Below are 18,229 nucleotides of genomic sequence, written 5' to 3' on the forward strand. Positions count from 1 at the left end.
TTTGCGTAGTGAATTGCTGGCGCAGCTGCGCACAGGTAAAGGCGCTGTCCCTCTGACGCTGGCACGCTTTATGTGGCATTGTGTGGGAGCTAAGTGATAGAAGGTCCTTGTCCATACATCTGGAGGCGGCAAGTTTGACATCAGGGCACTGTAGGTTCTATGATGCCTCACATAGTCCCCTAAGCCCCACCCCTTAATACCATCACCTTGAGGGTCAGACTTCAAGGAGGAACACAGACACTCAGAACATGGCATCAGGTAATAAAATCACCCTTATGTTCGTATTGTTTTTCTTCATAAGCACTCATTAAGACAAATTTATTTATTTTACTGTCTCCCCAGAACTGAGATCTGTGGGAGCAAGGCTCCAAATGCTTTTCATTCTTCGGCACTTTCTTCAGTACCTGATGTCTCCCCAAATGTACTGAGCCCCTGCTGGGCAGGGACACCCTTGCAATGGCCTGAGCTAACAGGACTTCACTAGCTGAGGGATGGCGTCTCACTCTGGTGCACGCCTTTAATCCCAGCACTCGGGAGGCAGAGGCAGGCGGATCGCTGTGAGTTTGAGGCCAGCCTGGTCTACAAAGTGAGTCCAGGACAGCCAAGGCTAGCACAGAGAGACCCTGTCTCGAAAAACAAACCAACCAACCAACCAACCAACCAAACAGACAAAAAAAGGGAAGTCTCCACTGCGGTACCCACCCCCCAAGGAAAAGACTCTTTAAATATTTCCTCCCATACTTGCACATCCTTCAAACCTTAACTTTAATAAATGCTTATTGAATACGATGTATGTTTGTATCCCTATTCTGTGTGCTGGCAATAATGCAGTAAGTGAAAAGCTTTTCCTGCCCTGCGTAGATTTCTCACTTTGCTTATAAAGGGAAGAAAAATAAACTAATCGATAAATAGGTAAATAATGTGGGAGGTGATGCTCCTATGGAAGAAACATCACCATAAAAGAGGTAGTTGAGAAGAAACTTCTCGTATTTTGTCTTGTGGATCTGCCTTCCTTTTTTTCATTTAGGCCTTTCTGTCCACAATAGATTTTTTTTTTTGTTAACTTAGTGAAGAAAATATATGACAGCATGATGGCCAGAAAGGCAAATAATATGCCATGTTGCCTGCAAGGTACCATCTCTGAGAGTGGTTTTCAGTAAACATTGTGAGGTGAGAGAACAGCAGAGTGTGCTTTGGTTTCCATAGCTTCGTCCCGTTATCAGGAAGGCAACCTTTACATTGCTTATCTCCAGTGCTTCCATTTCACTCTGCCCCTGCAGGCCCTTGCACACCTCATAAAAAGGCCAGGGAGAGCCTGGTCGTGACTTCTCTTCCACGGAAGGCACCGGACTGGAATTCTAGGAAGGACGGTGTGTTCCAGGCTCACAATGGGTTGGCTTCGGCTCTTCTTCCTCCATCCCGTATCACTTTATCAAGGGGCTGCTTTCCCCTTTGCACTTCTGTTTAATTATCTCTGCATCAAGGATGCCTTTTCCACCCAGGCCAGGTAGGTTGCATGGCTAATACTGCTTTTCCATCGAGGAGTACAAATCACAGTGTGGTCTGTACATGAGAAGGTCTCTATCTGTGACTTACACATGTGGAGACCTTACTGTCCCTGCCACTCCTTGCTGACTGCTTGACAATTGATTATCTTTAGATCAGCAATGGTTCTCAGCCTTCCTAATGCTGCCGACCCTTTAGTGCAGTTCCTCACGTTGCGGTGATCCTGAACCATAAAATTATTTTGTTGCTGCTGCATAACTGTAATCTTGCTACTGTTGTGATTCATAATGTAAATATCCGATATGTAGGGTATCTATCTGATCCACAACCCCAAGGGGGTCCAGACCCACAGGTTGCGAACCGCTGGATTAAGGTAAAACCAAGTCAGAAATTAACCTCATGTCTGCATTGGCTCAAAAATTGATAGGTTCACGTCAAATGGGAAATGGGTAGGTGTTGAGGTGATGCCAGAAGTTCCAAAAGGTATACCTCTGTGCTGCCCACAGATCCTGGTTGGTCTTCAGCTGTCTTAGTTTTATAGAACTTTGCTTGCCATAAAATTAAACTCTATAGAAAGCATTGCTTGTATGTTATGTCTATAACAAAGTAAGTAGTTTTAAGGGATGGCTTTGAGCTTTTGCTTTTTTGTGTGTTTGTTGATAAATAAATCAAAACAAATCTTGATTATACCTCAATTTGGTCTACTATCATTGCCAGTAAAGATCTGATAACTGGATTATTCCTTTTCTTTGTGAATACATTAGAAGCAGATTCTGTTTTGAAGAAAAACCTTCTAAAAAAGTCATCAGTTTATGCAAAGATTGACTTCAGCTATAATTAGATTGGTATCAGATTCAGACGTCAGAAAAGTACCAATTGAAACTTTGGCTTTTGAAAATGCTGATTCAGAATGAGAAAGAGTGATTAGACCTTTAAAGGAAAGGTCAGCACCAGTAGAGGAACGGATTAGAGATACAGCTCACGCTGGATCTCATGTTTATGATGCTAATCTGATAGGAGAAGTGATTTCTAAAAGATTTAGGAAAAAATAAAAATGGCAGATGTTTTAATTGAAGTAAGCAAGGCCGTTTGAAAAGGGATTGTAGGCAAGGCATTCCTAGAAACAATGCTTTTTTTCTTTCTAGAGATAATCCAAGAAGGCCCCAGGCTTCTGGAGTATGCAGAGGGTGTGTGTTAGGGCTGAACCATGCCAAACAAGAAACCGGTTTTTACAGTTCACAATCTCGGGGTTCACAACAGATCAAATATCCCACAACACAAAGCCATCTCCTAACTTATTTAGGAAACTAAGATTTTTATGTAGTGGAGCTCTCTCTCTCTCTCTCTCTCTCTCTCTCTCTCTCTCTCTCTTTGGTGTGTATGTGTGTGTGTGTCCACATGCTGAAAATGCTCTCTACTGCTAAGCACCACCTCTTCCATCCACCTAGTGTGTCATCTTAAGTAAAATCCAGCTGTCTCTAATATTTACAATTACCGGGCTTGACTAAATCAGGACATGTCATCCTGTGTTGACACTGGGGGAGAGCCCTCACTCTTGTTTCCAGGAGGGGAAGATGGGGGCCAGTTATTTGTTTGGTTTAGTTTGGTTTTTTAAGACAGGGTTTCTCTGTGTAGTCCTGGCTGTCCTGGAGCTCAGAGATCTTCCTGCTTCTGAGTGCTGGGGCTAAAGGTGTGCGCCACCACTGCCCGGCTACAGTTATAAAGATGTTTTTTCTATATAGGAAGATTTATGAAGCATCAATGCAAGGTGAGCATAAAAGTAAGGGTTAACCCTGTGCACTTACTTATTCTAGGGCTGACATTGCTCACCTTACCTGTTGAGTTTTAAAAATATATATTTAGTTATTGTGTGTATGTGCAAGAAAGTTACAAGGGCATCAGATCCTCTGGAACTGGAGTTGTAGATTATTGTGAGCCACCTGATGTGGGTGTTTGGAATCGAATGAAGGACCCTCACAAGAGCAGTAAGTGCTCTTAAGCACCGAGCCATTTCTCAAGCCTAAAGATGACTGAGTCTTTTTTTTTTTTTAATTTCCAAAGTCTCTTGTATTGAGAAAGCAAAAGAAGAGTTATTACATAATCATGCACATGTGTTACATATAACAAGTGAAAGAGATTGGGTGAAGATGACTGAGTCTTAATTCTTTTGATGAGACCTTGTAGATATGAATAAGCTTTCGGAGGCATCCTGTCCTTACTTATAAAGTGCAAAATTGAAGGGGGAAAAAAAGTCCTGCCTCCTGTCTCTTGCAGCTATGTGCACTGTGGGGATGAACTCAGAGCCCGGGATGTGCCATTCAGGGTTCTACCCGAGTCACACCTCAACCCTCACATTTATTTATGTGTTTGTTTCTGAGATCGGGTCTCACCGTACATCTGAGGCTGGCCTTGAACTCATGATTGTATGGTCTCAGCCTCCTCAGTACTGCCCCTCTACTAGCAGGAAGCCTAGAGATGAAGGCAAAAGTACTCAATAAATTATATACCCTCCATTGTATACATGTGTGGATATTTGCTGTTGATTCCCCCCCCCCCCCGCTTTTTTTTTTGGATTTTCGAGACAGGGTTTCTCTGTGTGACTTTGGCTGTTCTAGCTTTGTAGACCAGGCTGGCCTCAAACTCACAGTGATCTGCCTGCCTCTGCCTCCCAAGTGCTGGGATTAAAGGTGCTGGATGCTAGCGCTGGGTAGGAGGGTTATCCCTAGCATGTACTTTTGCTGCACAGCACTTTATTTTTACATAGTTTTTACTTACTGCTCTACTGCTGTGAAGAGGCACCATGAGGAAGGCAACTTTTAAAAGAGGCAATTAACTGGGCATTTGCTTATAGTTTCAGAGGGCTAGTCCATGCCCATTATGGAGGGAGTGTGATGACACGCAGGCAGGCATGGGGCTGGAGCAGTCGCTGAGAGCTCACACCCTGATGTGCGGGCAAAGAGACTGAGTGACACCCCTCCTCCAACCAGGTCACACTTCTTACTCCTTCCTAAACCTTCCACCAACTGGGAACCAAAGATTGAGATATATGAGCCTATGGGAGTCATTGTCAGTCACACCACCACACACTGCAAATGAAAGCTTAAGTCACAAAGTTAACTGGGGTGATGTGGGATGAGCCATTCAAAGCACAGGCTCAAAAAAAAAAATGTCCATGAATGGTCTTGGGCTTTTATGTACTAGAGTCTCTCACTCACACTGAGGCATCTGCTGGTCTCACAGGAAAGTAGCTGTTGCTAATATGTGCCAGGCACTGTGCCCTGTGGTGACAGTGTGTCTGGGCTCTGAGTTGTAGAGAAATGCAAGCTTTGTCCACTCACCTCAGTGTGCCCAGTGGAGCCCATCTTACACACATTCTGCTGCCTTCCTCCAGCTTTGTTAATTTGGCACAACTGAAATAAAAACCTTCCACATACTGCATGAAGAATACCAGGTCCACATGATATGGATTCTCCCAGACTTTTCACACCTTCTTCCCTGAGGCTTCTGAGCAAGGACTGGGGCATGCACGACTGCTTCCACGTGGGTGCCTCACGACGCTGAAGCAGACAACTGTGTTTTACTTCTCTGGCGGCTAGGAGACTGATAACTGTCACAGGACACACACTGCTCACGTGACTGCTTCAGTGGCAATGAATGATCACTGATGTCCTTTACCCTAGGAAGGCAGTGATACTAAGGAAGAAATCTGGGAAAAACTGGGGAAATGTATAAAGCCATACCACGTACCAGATGACGTCTTTTCTTTTTTCTTTCCGTCTTTGAAACATGGTCTCACTATATGGGCCAAGGCTAGTCTGGAACTTGCTATAAATCCCAGGCTGGCCCTAGAATTTGTAATCCTCCTGTCTCAGTCTCTTGAGTGCTGGGATTATAGACACGGGAAACCACGGCCAGCAAGTCATCTTTTATTTGTATCAGATCTCATTTTGTCAGTGGGAAGATCACTGATATAATTTATGGTGCCTTGGACTACACAGTGAGAAAGGAAGCCATGACTACATAAGATGGAGAAGAAAGACTGTCAGGCAGCGGCAAAAGGAAGGTGACAACAGAAGGAAGAAAGGGAAGAGACCAGTCCTGTGCTGGGGAGGAGAAATATATATATATATAATGACTGGGGCGTATGTGTGTGTGTGTGTGTATGTATGTATGTATGTATGTATGTATGTATGTGTATATATATATACACATCTATATATATATGCATCTAACTGGAGGCTACTTCAGTTTCAGGGGGTTAGTTGATTATCATCATGAAAAAGCATGGTAGCAAGCAAGCATGGGCTGAGAGCTTACATCCTGATCTGCAGGAAAAGAGAGACCGAGCAAGAGTGAGGGAAGTGGGGGAGGGGGAGGGTGGGGACACTGGTCCTGGCACGGGCTGTTGAAACCTTGAAACCCATACCTCCACCAACGAGGCCACGCCTCCTAACCCTTCTGAAACAGTTCCACTAACTGTGGACCAAGCATTCAAACATATGAGCCTATGAGGACCATTCTCACACTCAAACCACCACAGGCTCTTAGTGGTTATAGCCACTTGTATGATGGCCATGCAAGAGCCACCAGGGTCACCGAGGGAGGAAGCAGGGTTTGTCTCCTGAGGTAGTAGTTTACACGGGACCTGGGCCCAGCTCCTTCAGAACGGAAGATTCACTGTGGCGACAACACAGCTCCTTTACATTTTGTATTAGATTCCTGGAAATGATGATGATGAAATTTGTTACCACCCTGTCCTAAATGTCACCTTGTTGTCCCTTTTCTTTCAGGTACCTCTTTCTTCTGACTGGAGGAGCTATCCTGGCTTTGGCTGCCATGGGTCCCTACGCTGTGCTCATTTTTGTCCCTGCTTTCTGCTCTGTGGCTCTGATCTCCACACTCAGTCCACCGGAAGTCCACAGGCTGATTTTCATCTTTCAGATGGGCTGGCAGACCCTATGCCACCTGGGTCTTCACTATACCGAATACTACCTGCAAGAGCCTCCACCCTTCAGGTAAAGGCCCCTGCCAAGTTGATTGTGCTGAGCTGATCCTAATCCTCTGCGAGGCATGTGCTTAAGCTATTAGCTATCCCCCAAGGCGCAGCTTCTTTTCCTAGAAAAGGTATAAGGAGCTGGCAAGAGCTTTCTTGACAGGCTGTGGTGTTAGAGATAATCGATGCAAATGCGTCACGTGCTGCTGCCTATATAACTCGGTATCTGGCACTCGCCGTAACTGTCACTGTGCTGGCGGTGAGGACGGTTTGCTCATCTCAGCCTTGGCAGCTTTGGCACAGCCAAACCACAGAGAGCCTGGCTGGGTGCAGCTGTGTGTTGTCTTTATTCAGGCTCAGCTGGTTCATCACTTCCTCCACCCCCGAGAAGGATAACCACCCCAATCTAGAAAGCAAGAAAGAACAAAAACCAAGGGCTAATTACAGGGTAGAGACAAGTGTCCTAAATCAGTAGGACTCACAAAATTAAGAAATATGTTTCTGTGCTTCTGAGACCTACTGTCCCTGACTCAGCGTGGCTGTCAGCTGGCACAGGTCTGTGTCACTCATGACTGCACTGGGTGGATCACATGTCTGATTCTAACCTGCTATTAGCCTGCTGGATTTGCCACTCCCACTGCACCTAGAATCCTTTTAAAAATTATTATGATGAACCAGACATGATAACACCTGCCTGTAATCCCTATACAAGGAGGTAGAGGCAGGAAAATCACGAGTTGAAAGTTGCCTCGAGTACATAGCAAACTGAAGACCAGCTTGGGAAATATAAGACTCTGTCTCAAAAACAAACAAACAAACAAACAAACAAAAACAAAACAAAAAAACAAAAACAATGTTCACCAAAGACTTCAGCTTTGCAGGCTGAAAAGATGGTTCAGTGGGCAAGAAGAATGCTTGCTGTGCAAATCTGAGTTCAAGTCTCAAGAAGCCATAGGGGGGAAAAAAAAAGAGCCGTAACCCCAGCTCTGTGTATGTGTTGGGGAAGGGGCCGTGACTGAGGCTTGCTGACTGCCAACCTGGCTCCAGGTTCAGTGAGAGACTGGACCAAGGGAATAATCAAGCAGTGATTGAGGAAGACATGCATTGCATGTTCTCCTTCCGCCTCCACACATGCACGCAGGTGCACGGGGAGGGGTTGGGGCGGGGCATATAGACTGACTTAAGGCTTGCCTCTCTGGGAAAGAGTAGATAGTAAGCGGGCAGGATTACTGTCCTGGACATGACGAATGCAGTAGGAAGCCAGGACAGAGGCCAGAAGAGCAAGCTGAACAGGCTCTGCATGGATGGGAGGAAGGCTGGGCAGATGTGAAATGACAGCATGCACTAGTTAGCCAGAGCTGCCGTGCCCGAGCCCACTGGCTGGGTGATATTCACAACAGAAGTGTGCCTCTCCACAGCTTAGGGGCTGGAGATAGAGAGGTCACGGTGGCTGCATCGGAGGCTTCTCACCTTGGTTTATAGATGGCTGCCTTCTCCTGAGTTGTCACGTGGTCATCCGTGTGTGTGTGTGATCTCGTTAGTCATGTTGGATGACTGTCTGGTCATACGACGTCACTTTAATTGCTTCTTTAGAGACCCTGTCTCCAAATCCGCTCACACTTTTGAGTATCCAGGGGTTGGAACTTCAGGATATGAATTGGGGGGGACACACAGCATGCAATAGAAGGGAATGTGGCATTTGACCCGGCTCTCGGACTAAGTCAGGCAAGAGGATCTTCCGTCCTTAAGTCAGAGTCAGACATAGCCATGGCTGGGGACAACGCTGGTTTCTTGATTATGCACTGCGTCATTCTTGTTTTCTCTGGCTGTCCTCAGCCATCTCATTGCAGGATCTCTGAGGGTGTTGAGCTGAGCGTTCAGGAGACTGGTGAGAAGCAAACCTCAACTGCTCACTAGTCATGAGCTAACCAACACTCACCCTGCTGCATTTTCAGCGCACATTTCCAGGCACCAAAATATCACAGTCAGGGCCGGGCTTACATTTAAAAACCTCAGCTTCCTATACTCATCTTTTCACTACCAATGCTTGCTTATTTTCTATCAAATTTCTTCCATGTCTCTCCAGTCTTAAATTTCTTTTTATTGATTTTCTTACATATGGAATGATCTAGAACCTACTCTATAGTACAAGCTGCCAATTGACTATCCTCTTGCTTCAGCCTCTTGAGTGTGGTAATTATAGGTGTGCATAACCATATTGGCTCTGATCCTAATATCTATAAGCCATTCCTTTTTAAAAGGAAGATTTTAATTTTATATATATATATATATAACAGGGGTTTCTCTGTGTAGCCCAGGCTGTCCTGGAACTCTCTCTGTAGACCAGGCTGGGTTTGAACTCAGAGATCTGCCTGCCTTTGCTTCTCTAGTGCTAGGACTAAAGGCATGTGCCACCGCTCCCAACTCCCCCCACCCCCGCATGATTAGTGTTTTTGCCTTGGAATAATGCGTGATTCTGGATTCTAAGAGTCTTTGTGGAGTGCAATTTGCTACGAGATCTGTGGGCAATTGGAATAGGAATAAAAGAATAAATACAGTGTGGTGACATATATATATATACATATATACACACATATACATATATGTATGTATATATGTGTATATATTGTATGTATGTATATATGTGTGTATAATATATATATGTATATATAATTTTAAAAATCTCTTTCAGATTCTACATCACTCTTTCTTCCCTCATGCTCCTGACGCAGAGAGTCACATCCCTCTCCCTGGACATTTGTGAAGGCAAAGTGGAGGCAGCCTCGGGGGGCATCAGGAACAGGAGTTCTTTGTCTGAGCACCTGTGTGAGGCTCTACCTTATTTCAGCTACCTGCTCTTTTTCCCTGCACTCTTGGGAGGCTCTCTGTGTTCCTTTCAGAGATTTCAGGCTTGTGTTCAAAGATCAAACTCCTTGGATCCCGGTATCCCCTTGCGGGCTCTGACCTGGAGGGGTCTGCAGATTCTTGGGCTGGAGTCCCTCAAGGTGGCGCTGAGGAGGATGGTGGCTGCAGGAGCCGGACTGGATGATTGCCAGCAGCTCGGGTGCATCTACTTCATGTGGTCCACAGCGGGGCTCTTTAAACTCACCTACTACTCTCACTGGATCCTGGACGACTCTCTCCTCCACGCGGCGGGCTTCGGGTCAGAGGCTGGCCAGAGGTCTGGGGAAGAGGGCTACGTCTCTGACGTGGACATCTGGACACTGGAAACTACCCACAGGATCTCCCTGTTCGCTAGGCAGTGGAACCGAAGTACAGCCAGGTGGCTCAGGCGGCTCGTCTTCCAAAACAGCTGGCGCTGGCCCGTGCTGCAGACTTTTGCCTTCTCTGCCTGGTGGCACGGGCTCCACCCAGGGCAAGTGTTTGGCTTCCTGTGCTGGTCTGTAATGGTGGAAGCCGATTATCTGATTCACACCTTTGCCAATGCGTGGATCAGATCCTGGCCCCTGCACCTGCTTTATAGAGCCTTCACTTGGGCCCATACCCAGCTCATCATTGCCTACGTCATGCTGGCGGTGGAGGGCCGGAGCCTTTCCTCTCTCCGCAGGCTGTGCTGGTCCTACAACAGTATCTTCCCTACGGTGTACTGTGCTTTGCTTTTTCTATTAGTGAAGAAGAAACACAAGCGTCACTGAAATCTTCCCCCTGCCTTTCATCTCATCCAGCCATGAAACCGAGCTTAGAAAAGGACAGCCGGGCGGTGGTGGCGCACGCCTTTAATCCCAGCACATGGGAGGCAGAGGCAGGCAGATTGCTGTGAGTTCGAGGCCAGCCTGGTCTACAAAGTGAGTCTAGGACAGCCAAGGCTACACAGAGAGACCCTGTCTCGAAAAACCAAAAAAAAAAAAAAAAAAAAAAAAAAAAAAAGGACAGAGGATGTGTTGATGGTTGACATAGTTAACCACTTTCTTTCTTTCTTTCTTTCTTTTTTCTTTTTTTAGTTAACCATTTTCTTTCTTTCTTTCTTTCTTTCTTTTTTTTTTTCTTTTTTTAGTTAACCATTTTCATAATAAAAGTTCTCAAGCACTGGATGAATAAGCCTTATGGCTGGCCACCGAAATGTGTTCTCCTATTGGGGTTTGAATAAGAAGGGGCCCCATGGGCTCATATATTTAAATGCTTAGGGAGTGGCTCTATTCGAAAGGACTGGGAGATATGGTCTTGATGAAATGTGTCTGGGGGAGGGGAGGAGAGGGGGGCGGGGCATTGGGGTAGTGGTGGTGGTGTTTGAGCTTTCAAAGCCCAGTCCAGGTCTAGCGTCTTTTCTCTTTCCCTGCTGCCTGCTGATCTGGAAGTAGGACTCTCAGCGTCTCCAGCACCATGTCTGTCCGCCTGCACGCTGCCATGCTTCCTGCCGTGACGAGAATGGACTGAACCTCTGAAACTGTACGCTAGCCCCAGTCAAATGCTTCCCTTTATACGAGTTTCTGTGGTTATGGTGTCTCTTCAGAGCAGTAGAATACTGGTGAAGACTCCTACACTGAGCTGGGTGTGGTGGTGCAGCCTTCAATCCCAGCACTCCAGAGGCAGAGGCAGGTGGATCTCTGTGAGTTCGAGGCCAGCCTGGTCTACAAAGCAAGTCCAGGACAGACCGGGGCTGTTACACAGAGAGACCCTGTCTCGGAAAACCAACAGTTAGAGACAGGCCAACTTAAGAAGGAAAAGAGGAGCCGGGTGTGGTGGTGCATGCCTTTAATCCCAGCACTCAGGGAGGCAGAGCCACCAGATTGCTTGTGAGTTCAAAGCCACCCTGGTCTACATCTCAAGAGCAGGACAGCCAAGGCTACACAGAGAAACCCTGTCTCAAACAAACAAACAAATCCCAACAAATACATATTTTTAAAAAAGAATTAGAATGAAAAGGAAGTTTATTTAGCCTCAAAGTCTAAGATTTGTTGGTCCTATAGGTTCCTGGTTTGGCTTCTGTTGAGGCCCAGATGGTAGATGCTGCCATGTTACAGCAGAAATACAAGCAGGGACAATGGCTCAAATCACACAGTGCGTAAACCAGAAAGCTGTCAGGACCCATAGCACTTTCTGTAACAATCCTCTTGTGACAAGTACTAAGAAGTCACAAGAAAACTGCCTTCAACTCTGGGTAACATGACTCCATGGGGACCATCTGTTAAAGGCTTTTGCTGTCTGTCAACACTGGGGACCAGGCCGCCAATCCATGCACCTCTCGGAAACACTCAACCCGACCTAATAGGTAAGGTGGCACAGGACTCTCAGCACTCAGGAACCCCCAGGCAAGAAAACCCCCAGTCTGAGGCTAGCAGCACTGTATGGCGAGACCCTGCCTCGAACAGACGGACTCAAGTTAGAAAACAAAGAGTATATCAGACACAAAGCAAAAACCGACAAAGCTCAACCATGTCATCACGCTCTTCTGTCCCATGAACTAGAGAGTCATCTCCAGCCATAAGCTTGAAAAGTGGCCATGCAAATTCTGAAAATGTCCCTTAAACCCTAGGAGACTAGCTCTTTTGCTGGACCTCACAGCTGAGGTCACTGAAGACTAAAGTCGGCTGTCCTGCTGTGTTCTCAAGCTGATTGCTTAACCTGCCTTTAAGAGAACAATGTATCAACCAACTTTGCTTGCCTTGGACTTCCCATGTAAACAGCTTTTACAAGCTAAGCTAATGAAGACCTGTAATCTAACATTGGGTACCCTTCCATGCCCTTGACCCAGATAATGCATGTGTATCATTTTCTGAAATCAGCTGGCTTAGTTAGGGTTTCTATTGCGCTGTCAAGAGACACCACAACCATGGCACCTCTTATAAAGGAAAACATTTGACTGGGCTGGCTTACAGGTTCAGAGTTTTAGCTCATTACTGTCATGGTGGGAAACGTGACAGCAGGCAGGCAGATGTAGTGGGTGCTGGAGAAGGAGCTAAGAGTTCTACATCCAGGGGGGCTGGAGAGATGGCTCTGCAGTTAAGAGCGCTATTTGCTCTTCCAGAGGTCCTGAGTTCAATTCTCAGTAACCACATGGTGGTGTATAACCATATATAATGAGGTCTAGTGCCCTCTTCTGGCGAGAGGGCATACATGCAAGCAGAACATTGTATATGTAATAAATGAATCTTTTAAAAATTCATTCCTTAATTTAAAAAAAAGTTCTACATCTGAATCTGTGGGGAGCAGGAAGAGAATGTGACATTGGGCATGGCTTGAGCTTCTTAAATCTCAAAGTCTACCCCTACAATTTTGGCCACATTTCCTCCAACAAGGTCACACCTCCTAATAGTGCCACTCCCTATCGGCCTATGGAGAATATTTTCTTTTATAAAAGATTTATTTATTTATTATTATGTATACAGTGCTCTGCCTGCATGTACACATGCAGGCCAGAAGATGGCATTAGATCACATTATAGATAGTTGTGAGTGGTTATGCCCAAATTGCAAGAGACTCCCTGAACAGACCACCCAAGAGCTGAGTCCAAATGCAATGGCAAGGAAGTCTTTATTGCAGGTTCCAGCCTGGGCCACGCCTCCTATGTACTGACACAGCAGATGCAGGGAAGTGGCCATGAGTCTCAATTGAGAGGGGTTTTTATAGGTTTTAGACCAAGAAATGGGTTTTTATAGTATATGACTGGATGACATTTGGGCAGAAAAGCTGCAAGCAAGGAGTTACAAGCCTTGGTGTTTTGTGGTTGGGTAATAGGTGTAGGGGCAAGTTGGTCTATAGAAAAGATTGATGGAAGCAGTTATGGGGGCATTAGGAACTTTGGCCTGGTTTCTACTAATTGGTTGTTACGATGTGCCAGACTACCTGCTGGTCAGCTTGACCAGCAGAGAGTATATTTAGACTTTCCCAAGACGAGCTGATTGTGTTGCTAGGAAATATTTTTCTGTTTAGACTAGTTTGTGGTTTTCCTGGAATTGAGGTTCAGCCCTTGGCCAGGTTTAACACAAAATGGAGTTTCTGTTTCAAATGGAGTTTGTCTGGTCTTTACAGAGCCATCATGTGGTTGCTGGGAATTGAACTCACGACCTTCAGAAGAGCAGTCAGTGCCCTTAACCTCTGAGCTTTCTCTCCATCAAACCACCTCATCAGCAAATACAGAAATTGAAAGCAACATCCTAAAATCTACCATAAAGGCTGGAGGGATCCGCTTACTGGGTGGTAAACAATGTCTGTTGTCTGGGTCAGTTGGGAACGGTTGGAACCAGTGACTTACTCCCTCATAAAACTCTGTTAAACGTTTCTGTAAATTGTCCCATTCCTTTCCCTTGGGCAAAGCCCTTTGTTAGGGACAGACACATAGATACACAACAGACACAGGCAAATGAGATGGATACACAAATACGGACTCATGGACAGACAGACAGACAGAGGACAGACGATACAGAGCATGGAGCAGAGCATCCAAAATCTGGACTCATTTTTGGTGAGATGACCAAAGGGGAAGTGCTTTTATTTCTTTCCTAATGTGGCACCAATGCATTATGGGTGACATGAAGTCTACAAACTTGTCATTATAATGACTGTCCTTTGGCTAACTCAGTGAGGGAGTGTAAAGTGGGGAACACGTTATGTGTCAAGAAATTTAATCATCGTGGCAGTGTTGTTTACAAAAAAAAAATGACTTTAGGAAAGTTCACAATTAATAGCACTTTAAACAACATTAAGTAAATTATGGCTGACCATCACAGTGATGGCGCGTGCCGGGCGTGGTGGCGCACGCCTTTAATCCCAGCACTCGGGAGGCAGAGGCGGGCAGATCGCTGTGAGTTCGAGGCCAGCCTGGTCTACAAAGTGAGTCCAGGACAGCTAAGGCTAACACAGAGAAACCCTGTCTCAAAAAACAAAAAACAAACAAAAAAAAAATGAGAACTTTGTATGGAGGTGCTTCTGGGGCTGCCTACATGTGTGTATTCAGCTTGTGAAGAATCCTTCAAGATGTTATTAAGGTTTGTGGCAAATAAATATATGTATATAAACATACATATATTTCCACCTATATATTTCCTCTGAGTACTTCTGAAATTAGAGAAGTGTTTCTGAGGAACTGCTAAAAACTTTAAAAGAAGTTGATCAGTAAAAGTTAAAATGCCCTGGCAGGTCAGCAAGGTGCCTCAATAAAGAGTTGCTTACCTTGCAAGCCTGATGACCTGAGTTCGATTCCGGGAACCCATGTAAAGGAAAGAAATGACGACTGCCACATAATTCTCCTCTGACCTCCATGTGAACACTATGGAATGTGCACCTCTCTCATTATGAGCGTGCGCGCTCACGCACATACACACACGCACATACACACACGCACATACACATGTACACGCACACTAACAGTAAATAAAAATTTAAAATGCAACTTGGCAAACAAACAAAAAGAAGAGAAAGGCAGGAAGGAGATGGAGGAGAAGAAGAGGAGGGGGAGGGTAAGCAGTTTGATGCCAGAACTCAGTTAAAGTTCGAAAGTGAGAACTGACTCCCCAGAGTGGTCCTTTGGCTTACACATATATGCTGTGGTTCACTGTACCACCCTCATCATTTATATACATTAACAACAACAACAACAACAACAACAATAATAATTTAAATACTTAAAAGGTTAAAGTGTCAGTCCACTCCAGGGTGTTCTTCTGCCTGGTGAAGGTCTGCAGCAAGGCAGACCATGGCATCTATAGGTAATAGATGACATTTGGACATGTGGTTATTATATTTAATAGTTACATTTTTTAACACCCCACACACATACTTTTTCCACAGCTACTCACCTTAGCTGGGCAATGGGACAGGAGACAGTGGTCGTTGATTTGCCTCTGACGTTTATCCAATATATCAGGAGGTCTGGTTCCTCCTTAGACACAGGCTATACCTCACCATCCCTCACATCTCTACAGTACCTAGGATGCAGAGGCCAGGAGCCAGGCAAGAAGCCTTGCCTCCTGTGCTGCTGTGTCAGCTGACTGCTGAGCCCCACGTAGCTGAAGAAGCCGCAGCAGACCTCCAGCAGCTCCAAGGCCTGCGTGCTGGTAGCAGTCTGGAACTGGGCACTGCCCTGCCACCACCTCTATTTACCTCAAATCCTCTCTTTTCTGAGTCTCCACATTTCTCTCTTTACATAGACAGGAGCTGGCATCCTTTGTCCTATTTTGGGATGTGTTATCTCATTAGATGGTCAGGTAAATGGGAGACTAGGTGCTCTAATTTATGTATGTGTTTGCTTAATTGTTTTCCTTGAGGGTCTACGTAGCCCAGACTATCCTCAGATTTGCAATCTTCCTGCTGAAGTCTTCCCCACCCTGGAATTGTAGGCATTAACAACATCATGCTTAAAAAAAAAAGAGAGAGAGACTACTTTGAAATTACTGTTCTAAGCAATATTCTTGAGAAGAATCACTCTCCCATTATTATACCATTATCCTGGTGCCAAATGCCAGGCTTAATAGTATGCACGGCTCAATATTATATCCTCTCCTAATGGAAGACCAGTGTCCTCAGTTTTCACTGCTATCCTGGTAAAGATGCTTTGTATGTGTGCCTGCTGTATACACACGTCTGTGAGCGCATGTTTGTGTGTGGGTGTTCGCTCACATAGAGGCCTTAGGTCTACATCAGTTTCTTCCTCCATCGCTCTCTAGCTTATTTTTTGAGACAGGAGGGTCATGATGAACCCGGGACTCAGTCTTGACTAGGCTAGCCAGTGAGGGCCAGAGATCTGCCTGCACTTGGGCAAGAAGCTCTCACAGGCTCACCTGGCTTTCTTTATGTGGATGCTGGCTGTCTACCCAGGTCCATGTGTACACAGCCAATGCTCCACTGACCTGAGCCTCTTGGAGCTGTGGCTTGTAGATGATTCAGACCGCGACAAAAGCCAGTTTACTTTTTAAAATTTAGTCCCAGGAAGCGGTTTCAACTGTTAAACCTAGCTTTGGGGGCGGGGGTGTAGCTGTTCTCTTTCGGGGGGCAGTTCACAAAGCTATGCCTGTTGTTATGCTATAGCTGCACTGATGTGAGATTATGCAGCGGTCATCTGCCAAGAGAAACATGCTTCCTTATTCAATGCTAAGCACACTGTCACTCAATTACTAAATAGAAATGTTCTGAACAGTCACGGGGTGGGCTGGAGAGAGGGCTCTGTGGTTAAGAGTACTTACTGCAAGCCTGGCTAGCATGAGTGGTGCACACCATTAATTCCAGCACTTGTGAGGGAGAGTCTACATAGAAAGTTCCAGGACAGCCAGGGCTACAGACGGAGACCCTGTCTAAAAAGTAAACAAACAGCCAGGTATGGTGGCACACGCCTTTAATCCCAGCACTTGGGAGGCAGAAGCAGGTGGATTGCTGTGAGTTCTGAGGCCAGCCTGGTCTACAAAATGAGTCTGGGACAGCCAAGGCTAAACAGAGAAACCTTGTCTCGAAAAACTGGGAGAGAGAGAGAGAGAGAGAGAGAGAGAGAGAGAGAGAGAGAGAGAGAGAGAGAGAGAGAGAAAGCAAACAAATACAACTACTTAACTGCTCTTGAAGAGGACCCAGGTTCAGTTCCCAGCACCCATATAGAGGTTCACAACCATTTGTAACTGCAGTCTCAGAGAATCTAGCACCCTCTTCTGGCCCCCATGAGCGCTGCATACATGTGGTATATAGACATACATGCAGGCAGAACAGTCATACACATAAAATAAAAATAAATAAATCTTAAAACAACAGCAAGCACATGGAAGCACTCGGGTTTATTATTTTGTATTTTATCCTACTTGACTGTTTCTACTGCTCTAAACTGGAACAAAGCATCTCCTTCACGGCATTAACCTGAAATTAAACTCTTACCCATTAGCACTATGACTAAACACAAGAAAAACAGAATTAACTGGGGGGGGGGGGGGAGGAACCAGGCGTGTGGGACACACTTCTAATCCCAGCACTCAAGAGGTAGAGGCAGGTGGATCTCTGTGAGTTTGAAGCCAGCCTGGTCTACAAAGTGAGTCTAGGACAGCCAGAGCTACACAGAGGAACCCTGTCTCAAAAAACAAAGAAAAGAAAAGAAAAGAAAAGAAAAGGGCCCAGTTCAATTCCCCTCTCTCATATCACCGGAGAACTCCAGCTCCAGGGGACCTGATGCCTTTATTTGGCCTTTGCAGACACTCACAATCAAGTGACATACATGCAAATACAATTAAATAATACTCGAGAACAATTAAACATCACAGCCAACAAGCCAGTGAGACTGCCTGTTACACACCCGAGTTCAATCCCTGGGACCCTCGTGGTGTAAGGAGAGAGCCAATGCTCCTGGGTTGTCTTCTGGCCTCACAGCACATGCGACCTCACACACATACATACACGTAAAAGAAATGTAACTGGGGGGAAAAGAACCCTAAACCTTTCAGGCCTAAACACTTTGCAGTTACAAACAAACAGCGAGGAGATACTTAATGAGGCAGAAATGAAGGTCGGTGGGGTCAGCTCCTACCTCAAAGTGTAGGAAGCTTAATTCCAGGCTTCTGAGGGTGTTCCACGGCTTTCATCTGGACCGTCAAGGACTACATTTTGAAAAGCCCTTTCAGCAGGCTGCACGCTGTTTGCAAAGCACTTCACTTGCACAGGAGGGGAGAGGTGCCACGTGTACGGTGTGGCATCGTGGTCGGTACAGGTGGTATGTAATTGAAACGGAGCGGTTGGTTAGACCGTTTCCCCCCCAGCAGTGTTCCACCCATCCAATCGTAGTACACACTGGCAATTTCGAAA

General features: G+C 45.7%; 1 protein-coding gene across 1 annotated transcript; it reads left to right on the forward strand.

Moving 5' to 3' along the window:
- The first annotated feature begins 1,193 nt into the window (after positions 1-1,193).
- On the forward strand, positions 1,194-10,207 carry MBOAT4 (membrane bound ghrelin O-acyltransferase MBOAT4). Its single transcript, XM_084760369.1, has 3 exons — positions 1,194-1,507; positions 6,297-6,521; positions 9,192-10,207. Exons 1-3 carry the CDS (start codon positions 1,389-1,391, stop codon positions 10,153-10,155), a joined length of 1,308 nt encoding a protein of 435 aa, XP_084616495.1. The 5' UTR covers positions 1,194-1,388; the 3' UTR covers positions 10,156-10,207.
- Positions 10,208-18,229: the final 8,022 nt, after the last annotated feature.

The sequence above is a fragment of the Acomys minous genome, assembly GCF_964271855.1.
Source record: "Acomys minous genome assembly, chromosome: 15".
Taxonomy (NCBI): Eukaryota; Metazoa; Chordata; class Mammalia; order Rodentia; family Muridae; genus Acomys; species Acomys minous.

Excerpts from the sequence above, each read along its gene's own strand:
- MBOAT4 (XM_084760369.1), top strand. The coding sequence starts at position 1,389 with ATGGGTTGGCTTCGGCTCTTCTTCCTCCATCCCGTATCACTTTATCAA. Across the intron at positions 1,508-6,296 it reads GCCTTTTCCACCCAGGCCAG|GTACCTCTTTCTTCTGACTG; the intron begins GTAGGTTGCATG and ends CTTTTCTTTCAG. Across the intron at positions 6,522-9,191 it reads CAAGAGCCTCCACCCTTCAG|ATTCTACATCACTCTTTCTT; the intron begins GTAAAGGCCCCT and ends AATCTCTTTCAG.